At 37.1% G+C, this 13,086-nt stretch overlaps 1 protein-coding gene across 1 annotated transcript in view; it reads left to right on the forward strand.

Moving 5' to 3' along the window:
• The window catches only part of LNPEP (leucyl and cystinyl aminopeptidase), a 538,618-nt gene that overhangs the window by 244,562 nt on the left and 280,970 nt on the right, over nucleotides 1-13,086 (forward strand). Inside the window, exons 5-7 of the mRNA XM_053701508.1 lie at nucleotides 3,787-3,904; nucleotides 6,360-6,514; nucleotides 7,622-7,735. Coding sequence (XP_053557483.1) covers nucleotides 3,787-3,904; nucleotides 6,360-6,514; nucleotides 7,622-7,735 — 387 coding nt within the window. The remainder of the gene's footprint in view (nucleotides 1-3,786; nucleotides 3,905-6,359; nucleotides 6,515-7,621; nucleotides 7,736-13,086) is intronic.

The following is a 13,086-nucleotide window of genomic DNA, read 5'->3' on the forward strand; positions in this document are numbered from 1 at the left end:
TGAGGTCGCATGGGTGGAAGGTGAATGTGGAAAAGAGTTCTCTATTACCACTCACAAGGCTTCCCTTCCTAGGGACTCTTATAGATTCTGTAGAGATGAAAATTTACCTGACGGAGGCCAGGTTATCAAAACTTCTAAATGCTTGCCATGCCCTTCATTTCATTCCACACCCGTCAGTAGCTCAGTGCATGGAAGTAATCGGCTTAATGGTAGCGGCAATGGACATAGTACCATTTGCGCGCCTGCATCTCAGACCGCTGCAATTGTGCATGCTAAGTCAGTGGAATGGGGATTATTCAGATTTGTCCCCTCTACTAAATCTGGATCAAGAGACCAGAGATTCTCTTCTATGGTGGCTTTCTCGGCCCCACCTGTCCAAGGGGATGACCTTTCGCAGGCCAGATTGGACGATTGTAACAACAGACGCCAGCCTTCTAGGTTGGGGCGCAGTCTGGAATTCCCTGAAGGCTCAGGGATCATGGACTCAGGAGGAGAAACTCCTCCCAATAAATATTCTGGAGTTAAGAGAAATATTCAATGCTCTTCTAGCTTGGCCTCAGTTAGCAACTCTGAGGTTCATCAGATTTCAGTCGGACAACATCACGACTGTGGCTTACATCAACCATCAAGGGGGAACCAGGAGTTCCCTAGCGATGTTGGAAGTCTCAAAGATAATTCGCTGGGCAGAGTCTCACTCTTGCCACCTGTCAGCGATCTACATCCCAGGCGTGGAGAACTGGGAGGCGGATTTTCTAAGTCGCCAGACTTTTCATCCGGGGGAGTGGGAACTTCATCCGGAGGTCTTCGCCCAACTGATTCATCGTTGGGGCAAACCAGATCTGGATCTCATGGCGTCTCGCCAGAACGCCAAGCTTCCTTGTTACGGATCCAGGTCCAGGGACCCGGGAGCGGTGCTGATAGATGCTCTGACAGCCCCTTGGGTCTTCAACATGGCTTATGTGTTTCCACCATTTCCGATGCTTCCTCGACTGATTGCCAAGATCAAACAGGAGAGAGCATCGGTGATTCTGATAGCGCCTGCGTGGCCACGCAGGACCTGGTATGCAGACCTAGTGGACATGTCGTCCTGTCCACCATGGTGTCTGCCTCTGAGGCAGGACCTTCTAATTCAGGGTCCTTTCAACCATCCAAATCTAATTTCTCTGAGGCTGACTGCATGGAGATTGAACGCTTGATTCTATCAAAGCGTGGCTTCTCGGAGTCGGTTATTGATACCTTAATACAGACTAGGAAACCTGTTACCAGAAGAATTTACCATAAAATATAGCGTAAATATTTATATTGGTGCGAATCCAAGAGTTACTCATGGAGTAAGGTTAGGATTCCTAGGATATTGTCTTTTCTACAAGAGGGTTTAGAAAAGGGCTTATCCGCTAGTTGGTTAAAGGGACAGATTTCTGCTCTGTCTATTCTTCTACACAAGCGTCTGGCAGAAGTTCCAGACGTTCAGGCTTTTTGTCAGGCTTTGGCTAGGATTAAGCCTGTGTTTAAGACTGTTGCTCCGCCGTGGAGCTTAAACTTAGTTCTTAACGTTCTGCAAGGCGTTCCATTTGAACCCCTTCATTCCATTGATATCAAGCTGTTATCTTGGAAAGTTCTGTTTTTGATGGCTATTTCCTCGGCTCGAAGAGTCTCTGAGTTATCTGCCTTACATTGTGATTCTCCTTATCTGATTTTTCATTCAGACAAGGTAGTTCTGCGTACTAAACCTGGGTTCTTACCTAAGGTAGTTTCTAACAGGAATATCAATCAAGAGATTGTTGTTCCATCTTTGTGTCCTAACCCTTCTTCAAAGAAGGAACGACTTTTACATAATCTGGACGTAGTCCGTGCCCTGAAGTTCTATTTGCAGGCAACTAAAGATTTTCGTCAAACTTCTTCCCTGTTTGTCATTTACTCTGGACAGAGGAGAGGTCAAAAGGCTTCGGCTACCTCTCTCTCCTTTTGGCTTCGTAGCATAATACGTTTAGCCTATGAGACTGCTGGACAGCAGCCTCCTGAAAGAATTACAGCTCATTCTACTAGAACTGTGGCTTCCACCTGGCCCTTTAAAAATGAGGCCTCTGTTGAACAGATTTGCAAGGCTGCAACTTGGTCTTCACTTCACACTTTTTCAAAATTTTACAAATTTTACACTTTTGCTTCTTCGGAGGCTATTTTTGGGAGAAAGGTACTTCAGGCAGTGGTTCCCTCCGTTTAAAGTTCCTGCCTTGTCCCTCCCTTCATCTGTGTACTTTAGCTTTGGTATTGGTATCCCATAAGTAATGGATGACCCGTGGACTGACTACACTTAACAAGAGAAAACATAATTTATGCTTACCTGATAAATTTATTTCTCTTGTAGTGTAGTCAGTCCACGGCCCACCCTGTCTTTTAAGGCAGTTCTAAATTTTAATTAAACTCCAGTCACCACTGCACCCTATGGTTTCTCCTTTCTCGTCTTGTTTCGGTCGAATGACTGGATATGACAGTGAGGGGAGGAGCTATATAGCAGCTCTGCTTGGGTGATCCTCTTGCAACTTCCTGTTGGGGAAGAGATATAATCCCATAAGTAATGGATGACCCGTGGACTGACTACACTACAAGAGAAATAAATTTATCAGGTAAGCATAAATTATGTTATATATATATATATATATATATATATATATATATATATATATATATATATATATATATATATGTATATGTATATATGTATACACATATACACACGTTACATTTTATTTAAATTTGTAACCTCTGTATATAAGTCGGCATACTCTTACAGCCAGTGACCCTCTCTACTGTGCATTGTTATAATATTTGAGATGGTGGGCAGTATAACCAATAAAGACCTGTACTTCTTAGGCTTTTGAAAACTATAGCCGCATGCTGCAGTTTCTCTGAATGTGCAGTTTTGCATTTAAAGGCAAAGAAGCACACATCTGTAGTGTTGAAATGAGCAGACAGTCCTGCTTTTCTATTGGCTGCTCTATAACACCTTGTCAGAGGTTTAAATATATTGCAGTGTACTGTGAGGGTGGCTGGCTAGAAGTAATAAATTCTAAATATGGAGGCAAACTAAAGAAACAACTGTATTACGTTCCTGCTAAAGCTTGATAACTATTAGGTTCAAATGTTGATACAATCTCTATAAATTGAAAGAATGTCATGGTAATAGCCGCTCATCAAAAAGAAAACAAAATGCTACCAGTTGTTTGTGTAAATGGGAGCAGTTTTAGGCCTTGCTGTAGGCAGCATATTGAAAAGCTTGCTCAGTTTTAGCCACAGCTGAAAAGGTGCATTGGATTTTACTGTTTATAATTAGAGGAATAGATCAGTGTTATTGTATAACTGTGGGACACAATATGATCATGAAATACATTTTGGGGAAGTGATTCTCAAATAGGTAATTTACTGTCAGAAATAGTTCAGAAGTTATCCAATTTGCTATCCTGGTATACTTTATTTTAGAAGCAGCCATTCACTACTGGGAGTTAGCTGAGAACATATGGTGAGCCAATGATGAGAGGCTTATATATTTTCAGCCACTAATCAGAATCTAGCTCCCAGTAGTGCATTGCTGCCCCTGAGCCTACCTAGGTATGCTTTTCAACAAAGGATGCCAAGAGAACAAAGCCAATTAGGTTGTTTGAAATTTAAACTGTTTGAATCAAGAAAGAAGGGAGAGAAATATGATGATTATAGGCTAGTCATAATCTCTCTCTCTCTCTCTCTCTCTCTCTCTCTCTCTCTCTCTCTCTCTCTCTCTCTTCACTGCAGGTTTCTGTCTACGCCACACCTCAGAAAATGAATCAGATTCAGTATGCTTTGGATACTGCTGTGAAACTTCTGGATTTCTATTCAACATTTCTGGATAAATATCCACTACAAAAATTAGGTTTGTTGTATACATTTTTAGTGGGTTAGGCACTAATAGTTACTGAAGTGGGAATTTAAAGGGGCATAAAGTGCTAAAGGGTTATAACATGCCTATACCTATGTGTTTGCCCCTTTAAGAGATATAACATATCTAGTCTCGCTTTAACATCTTTAAATCTATCCACATCCCCCAAGGTTATGTTAAATTATAGAAATATATAGATTTTAACAGCAGATAAAGACTGGAACACAAACAAGGTGATGATAAAAATCAGACATGTTAGTAAGTCTTGAGTACTGGAGTTTTGGAAACCCTGACCTAAAATGGGCTTATTGTACTGTAAAAATTACTCCCCTTTCTGTTTCCAATAATCTATTTTTAATTTATTATTTTCTTTCACATAACTCTCCTTCCCATGTCATGTGACTCATTGTACTATCAATCTTACAGCTACCGAATCCATATTGTCCCTATTCAGTAATGAAATAGGTTGCTAAGTTTGAAAGCAGATGGCACATTTGGTTGCAACAAGATTATTTTGCAAGCATTGCAGCAACATGCTAGTAGCATATTTATGTATAATCCCATATTCACTATTCATTTGAGAGCTCAATAGCAGACTTTATGGCCACAGAATCAGATTAAAAGCTGGAATATTTGCTAATAAGTGATCTTTCGCACATGCAGCAGTGCTGTGAAGCATAGGTGAGATTATCCAGTGGTATGACCTATAAATTATCCTCCATGTTGTAATGAAAACTGACAGACTCCGCTTAAGAGATTCCATATAAACCAAGAAGACCCTGGTACAGTACGATAAAGCTCTGCCATATGAATACTGGTCTATGGACAATATCTTTACTCACATGGTTTATCATCTCAGTCATATGAGTTGATAGTGAAGGCTTGGAAAAGACCATATTAAAGTTCACTATTATTGTCTGGAAGATTTCTGTTAATCTTTTTATTAAAAGTTATGGGGATGCTGGTCTTGTATACAAAATATTGAAGCTTTGTCATATATTGAATATTTATTTTCTGTAAAGAACTAGTTACAAGTAACTTTTTAGATGTATGACTGATCTACTGGCAGCTACTGAGATAAAGTGCACTAAGAATTTTGGATTATCCAGTATAGGAAATGTTTGATACAGTCTTTGGTTTGAAAGCCCATAGTAAATGGTCTCATTTAGAAAAATCATTTTTTTTTTTTGTACTGAGCAAAGAACAAATTCATATAAAATACAATGGATATATTTCCTTAACCATACCAATTATTTTCAAAAACCTTCCCATTTGCAATGTCTGTTGATCTTCTTTATACCAAAGAAAAATCTTATGCATGCACATTGTAGTTTCCCATCTGTCACAGTTATGCCTATCTGCCCAGCCGTGATTGGACATGAAAGGGTTAATAGCACCCAGCCTCTGCCAACCTTATCCTTATACTTCTACAAGGGCATAAAGTGACACTATATTAACCCCCCCAAAATCCTACTTGCACCACCCCAATTACACTCCAGTGATGGAGCACATGCTGCAAATTTACCAATAAACCACACAAGTAACAGCGTGGTAGCGTGATTACACCAATATCTCTAGGAGTTTGTGAATTCAGATACTAGAGCCCAAAGAACAAATTACATTATTGATATGTTAATGACTAAAAAACAAATGTTACACAGTGCCGAATTACATAAAACAAAGTACATAAAAAAAAGGAAAATGCAAAACAGTTCTTGAAATAAAATGGGACTTAAACACATATCCTACACTTATACAAGTCTCACTGATAAGCTGATGAGCAGTTTATGACACCTTATTTATTCAGATCACAGAGTTTGATTCCTTTATTTGATGTATAGATGGAATTACTATATCCCATTTTTCTTATCTGCTAGAACCCTCAAAAGCAGATTTCAAGCTAGATGCATATAAAGGGTTATTTTGATCAAATGATATCTCACCATTGTAGCAGCACAGACAAAGAGGGCTGGAATCAGACACAGAATGTTTCACAAAAAAAAACCAAACTATTCAGTTTAAGCCCTAGCAATGCTGTGATATCGAACCACCTCGGCAGGATGACTATTCCAAGTATCCATTACACCTAATACGTGTATCATTACACTACCCATCAGTCTAAAGGCTATTGTGGTAAAACACTTTTATAGATGTTGTAAAAAAAATAATTTATCATATTCTGTTATTTAATGAATTTGTTGTTCCAAAACAAAATATGAAATTAAAATATTATCTGTTGATGGTGGCTCTTATTCCAAGAAATAATTTTAGCCAGTATACAAGAAACCATTCATTGTGCTCTGTCTCATACCTTATTATAAATCGTAACCCTCCAGTTTTTAGGAATATATCATGTGTAGTTTGCTGCAATGACTTTTGCAATAAACAGTGTTGTATAAGTAATGCTTTATTTAACACTAGTCTAATTTTCTTCCCCTATGTCCTATAGATTTGGTTGCAATTCCGGACTTTCAAGCAGGTGCAATGGAAAATTGGGGTCTTATAACCTTCCGGGAGGTTGCTCTTCTTTATAATGAGAATTCCTCTTCGATCTTGGATAAGCAATCAATAACAGCAGTTATTGCTCATGAATTGGCCCATCAGGTTTGTTACTGATTTTCTCCTTATTTATAGTTTTTTTCCCCACCATCTATACATGACATTCTAGTCATAAAAAGGAGGAAAGTCCTCCAAATATAAGAAGAGGATGTATCTGTTTTTTTCCCCTTGGTGTTGTATACTTTTGGGAGCTGTTTGCAATGTTCATATCAATGAAACAAAGTCATCACTTGAAACTATTAAGGTAGTGTTGGCCCAGCTTAGAAAGCTTACAATCTTAAGGACACTTTCACCATACAAACAAGAGTTGCTTCATTTTGATTGTAAACAGATGGAGTAAATAGTTATAGCTCAAGAGATTAGGAATGCCATAGCACAAGCGTATTTATTAGGAGAGACATCTGTCTGGATTAACTATAAATGTTCCTGAAGAGATTGGCTTGAAGGTTCTATTTCAAGAGTTTTGGGGAAAAGTCTGATGAATAAGAAGTGCGGAAAATGAAGCGATTAGCCGTTTTTAGGAAGGATTTCATAGGGAGTAGGTGTACAAGGTGGGTTCTGCTTAGGAGAGTGTTAATATAGTCAATTCTGAAGGTAAGAGAGAATGACTCCAAATTATTTGTATATATTTCTTCTGAAGATGTTGACAAGACAAAATAAGTTGCTGGAGTGACTTAGGTTAGGTGACCACCAGTCATAGTGTAGTATTATAACATATGGGGAAGCCGTGGGTTAGATGATACTTTATTGGGAGGGAATATATGTTTTTGTTTTCAAAACAGACTGCAGTGCATTGCACCTCCAATACTCCAACTGTTTTACATTTAGCTCAAAACAATATACTATATAATCTTATATACATTATTGTTATGTGTGTGTTCATGTATATTACTCTTTTCAATACTTATGGAAGTAATTAATAAGCAATGTGCATTTAATATTTTAATTTACATCAACTGACTCTTGGTCAACTTTAAAGGAATAGTCTGGTCAGAATTAAACTATCATGATTCGGATAGAGCATGCATTTTTAAGCATCTTTCTAATTTACTCCTATTATCAATTTTTCTTCGTTCTCTTGCTATCTTTATTTTAGGTTAATAAATTGCATAAATGTTCCATGTTCTGACATTTTATTTTATTACATTCCAGTGGTTTGGGAACCTTGTGACTATGGAGTGGTGGAATGATCTTTGGCTTAATGAAGGGTTGGCCTCATACATGGAATATTTTTCTTTAGGTTCTGAATTTACAGAACTGAATGCTGTAAGTACATTTTTATCCTGGACTATGTGTGTAACATATTTGTACGGCTGCACACTGAGAATGTTCTATTTTACATATCTATTGTGGAAGAACAATTTCAGCTACAGGTCATTCTAGACAGACTGCCCTTCCTTGCAAACATTGTAATGTGTTACTTACTAGACAAACTTAGTCTGTGGACAGTAGAGTATTTTGTTTGTCTTAATTTTCCTCTTTCGCCAGCTTTCTCCTCCAAAGTCATATTTCTAAGATCTAGTTATTATCTTTAGATTCCTGTAGATATTGATGGTCACATATTTGCAGTCCTATTTCTAAGAGCTATACTAGTTATTTTATGTTTTTAAGACCTTGTGTATAAATATATTGCTTTGTGAGTACACACTATACTGAAGAATTATAGAAGAGGATACTCAAATGTTTCAGCATTTTAAATCTTGTTATTATTATTATTATTATTAATATTATACAATTAAACCATCTTTATTTGAGATTAAGCACATAAGGTCCACACTGAGTTATTTAAAGAATTCATGTTTGGTTTTGACTTGACCACGTGCCACCCACTCACACTTGATTTCAACCCTTGTCCTCTAATACCTATAATCTATGTTGTTTAAAATACTGGCCTTGATATTTCTTAATCTTTTGAATACTTCTAGGCAGCCTTGGAATATCTTTCAGTTACATGAACTCGAGTACAATTTCTGTGAGCCTCTGTTAGAAGTATAGTTCTGGGTTTAACCCTGTACGTAAGAAATAGAAGTATTGGATCTAGCCCCAGCTGTTGCTGAAATCCTTTAAAATCTTCTCTTTACTTCCTTCTCAGGATTAAACTGTAAAGCACTGTTCCAGACTGGTGGTATTATAAAGTAACCAGATGGGGGCAGTGTAATACTTTGTAATATTATAACATTTTCTGCTATCCAAAGATCAAATGAATTGACTTATATTTGCAAATTTTCTTCATTCTCTTGGTATCTTTTGTTGAAAAGCAGGAATCTATGCTTAGGACCCGACCCATTTCTGTAGCCCTGGCAGCAGTTTTGCACAAATACTATCCATTTGCAAGAAGCACTAGATGGCAGCACTAGTTCCTGTCATGTAGTGCTGCAGATGCCTACTTAGGTATCTCCAACACAGAACATAATGGGACCAAAGCAAATTTGATAATAGAAGTAAATTGGTAACTTTTTTTAGAATGGTTTGCTTTGTCTGAATCTCAAAAGAGAAGTTTTGGGTTTCATATCCCTTTAACTAACTTTTAATATTGGCTAAATATTTAGGTGGATGGTCAGTAAAATCACTGATTTATTTTATTTGTGGACATTAATTAAATCCTTTTAAATTTTAAATCCTTTTAAAATAAGCGTTTAATGCCACTTTAGTTAGCCTGTTCTGTGTCAGAAAAACTAAAGTGTCTCTTCTTTGTCCCACTGACCTAAAGTTCAGCAAATACGTCTCTTGGTAGGGATTCTATATGAGTATACATATGTTTGTATTTAGGTCTTGTATGTGATGGGGGGGTTCTGTCTTGGGTAGCTCTATCAAATGCTGAGTTTAACATTTCTAGGAGACATTAAAAAAAATAAATCTATCTCTGCATTGATTAACTCCAGGATTTATATAAAATGTGTGTTGCCAGGTATATACTGTACGTAGTAAGCATGTACTGTATGTGAGCGTACAATTTTAGGAGGACTGCCTCGTATTTCGGGACTGGGCTGATTTTGCTAGGTAGGGGTCAGACTGATATACTTCAGGCAAGTTCTCCTATGTGAAAAGCACAGTTGGGCTATGTTCGTTCCTAACAGAGCGCTTCTCTTTCTGTAGGCATAAGAATTCTATTGTCAAATTTACTTTGCTATTTTATCTTTTGTTAAAAAGCATATTGAGGTATGCTAGGTAGCAATGCAATACTGGGAGCTAGCTGAGGTAAGTAGCAATGCAATACTGGGAGCTAGCTGGGGTAGGTAGCAATGCAATACTGGGAGCTAGCTGGGGTAGGTAGCAATGCAATACTGGGAACTAGCTGGGGTAGGTAGCAATGCAATACTGGGAGCTAGCTGGGGTAGGTAGCAATGCAATACTGGGAGCTAGCTGGGGTAGGTAGCAATGCAATACTGGGAACTAGCTGGGGTAGGTAGCAATGCAATACTGGGAGCTAGCTGGGGTAGGTAGCAATGCAATACTGGGAGCTAGCTGGGGTAGGTAGCAATGCAATACTGGGAGCTAGCTGGGGTAGGTAGCAATGCAATACTGGGAGCTAGCTGGGGTAGGTAGCAATGCAATACTGGGAGCTAGCTGGGGTAGGTAGCAATGCAATACTGGGAGCTAGTTGGTGGCTTTGCACATATGCCTCTTATCATTAGGCAACCGGAGATAGTCAGCTAGGTGCCTGTAGGGCATTACTGCCCTGGTGCTAAATTTACAATTTGCTCTTTTAGTCCATTAAATCATTAAATGCTAACTTTCTGCAAGGGTTTTATGTACCATAGTTAGAGCTCTTTAATAATGTTTAATGTTATTTTTCCTGTTTTTCAAGTTTTTGTGTTTATTGCAAACAGCATTTGAGGCATTCTATAGCCTGCTCTTCCTCACATCATTTTATCATCTCATTAAGCAACCTTAGTGCTGGCTCCATCTGTTCTTGAATTTGACACCATGAGGCTGTGCAAGAAAACAATATTAAAATACCAATAAATTAATTTCCTGATGCAATTTGTTTGTTTTCGTTTGAGTCGTTCCTTCTTTGCCAAAAGCTTCTAGGTTTGCAATATGTGAACTAATGCTGATAGGGAGTGGTATATTTAGGAAGTGAAGGCTTCCTAAACATTTTTGGGGATTTCTGTATTCTTGGGCAATAATTATGCATATTTCATGCACCTGCATTAAGTATAACATTAAAAGTATAAAAATAATAGACAAAATTCCATTTTTTACCTTTAGAAAACTTATATCTGCCACCATATCCCACAAACTAATCTACTCCCTTCCACACACTGTTATGTATCAAATTATATAAAAAAAATTATATACCCCTTTCTAGGACTCAGGAGCCACATATGCAGAGCCTAAATGATAATGATTAATAGATCATTTAAAAAAGCCTTATTATAGTTTGGATTTGTAGTATCCACAAGGTGGAGCTATTTTCAAACATTTAAACAGTCTACTGAACTAAATAACTGGATTTTGTTTCAGTGGTTATTTTCTTTTAACAAAAATGTACAGAAGCTGTTGACTGCTCATCAGTGAGTTGAGTTTTTTAAATAAAGTTAGTTTCAGCCACTTTTTTGTGTAACCAAATTTAAGTACAATTTATTTAAAAAATGTCTTCACACAAGTAAAGATGAGAAAAGTAGTAAAGCTGAACAGTATTCTGGTGCTTGACTATCTTTATTCCTTAAAGGGACATTAAACACTTTGAAATGGTAACATGCACAGTAGAGACTGCACAACCCAGGTGCTGAACCACATATGGGCTGGCTCCTAAGCTTAGATTCCTGCTTTTTTCAAATAAAGATTTACATTCTTGCTTTTCAAATAAAGATAGCAAGAGAACGAAGAAAAAATGATAATTGGAGTTGCTTAAACTATCCGATTAATTAAATAAAAATTGGGCTTTAGTATCCCTTTAAAGTTTTAGTTCATGACCCTCCTTTTCATGTCTTAAAATACATTTAAAGATTTTATTTCTGTTTTACACAATTACCACCTTTTTATTTAACAGGATCTATCCAAAGTAAAAATAAGATTTATTTATTTTCTAAACTTTTACTATCTGAGCAATCTTGGCTTGGGTCATTTATTCTCCGTTCTGTCCAACCTAATGCAACATAATACAAGACCCTTAGTACATCCTGACAGCAATGAACATGCTAGCTCTCTAACTAGAACGTATTGTATGTATTCCCTCTAGCTGTTTTAGCCTAATCTCCATAAAATCCTCTGACTTCAGTTATTTCTCTCATATCTAGCAGTTAAGTTTATATCTTTTTTTCTTAATGTGCAACCACAAATTAATAACATTTTTACTGATAAAATCTTGCAGAGTTTAAGAACTTAGTTACCTGAAACTTAACTTCCTCCATTCATACTGCATTGTTTAAGAGTTTTTTTTTTTAAATGCAGCTGATGTGAAAATGAATATGCTGCATATGTACTAAACTATTAAATGTTGTAGTTTGTGCATCTTCATATTTTATATTAAAAAACAAAAAAATACAACATGCAGGGCAGCTTATAACTTAAACAGATTTTTTTAAATGTTACTAATTTACAATCCATTGTCTAAGAAAAATATTCCCATAGTTGCCAACATTTGAAAAACATTTCCAGGGACACTTTGCATCAGAACCACGCCCATTTACGGTTTGGATAGCTCCGCCCACTCAGATCAACCCCCAAAACAAGCACATAAAATTCTAGTAGTATAATTTAGCCATACTGATTGCTTAAAATGACAGGAAAGATTAAATTAAACTTTTATGATTGAGATAGAGCATGCCATTTTTTAATTTACTTCTAATTTGTTCTCTTGGGTAACTTTGTTTAAAAAGGATATCTACCAATCCTTTTGGGAGCTAGCTGTCTATGGGTGGCTACACACATTTGTCTTTTGTCATTGGCTCACCAAATGTGTTCAGCTATCTCTCAGCAGTGCATTGCTGCTCTGGAACTGACTTTAATTATGTGTTTAATCACTTTGCAGAGGTTAAACACATAGCTATATGCAAGTAATATTGCAATAAGAAATTTGCTCTAACATATTATATACTGTTATAGCCCTTTAATACAGGTTAAAGCATCAAGCTCCTCATCCGCCACCCCCCCCCTTATTCTCATGCACATAATTATCATAGGAAGAATAATTTTACATCAAGTACCAAATAAGCAAGCAAGCAAGGGTTAAATTATTAACCCTTTCAGTATCTGTATAGCAGGACACCACAAAGCACACTAGTTTATATAGATGTTACATAGCCTGAAATTAATTTATAATATGTTTAACCTGTTATCTGCTGTCTTGGGGCTGCTGAGAACAATATATACGGATATGTTAAGACACTATTAAAAGTTAGGTGACATTTTATTTAAATTTTTCATGTTTGTTGCGGATGTGGTTGCTGGCAATATGTTAATAGACCCAGAAATGCCCCAGTAAATCTGGATTTTTTTGTATGTTCTGTAAATTCCATTCCCAGAATATGAAAAGCCTGTTATGTTAAGCCCCTGCTAAACAAATACTCAGTATATACATGGGGAAAATTACACGTTACAAATTGTGCAACACTATTGAGCTGCCTTGCATCCTCACCCCTATCCTCCTTCCCTCCCTGGTATTTTATATC

Source organism: Bombina bombina, chromosome 2, assembly GCF_027579735.1.
Source record: "Bombina bombina isolate aBomBom1 chromosome 2, aBomBom1.pri, whole genome shotgun sequence".
Classification (NCBI taxonomy): domain Eukaryota; kingdom Metazoa; phylum Chordata; class Amphibia; order Anura; family Bombinatoridae; genus Bombina; species Bombina bombina.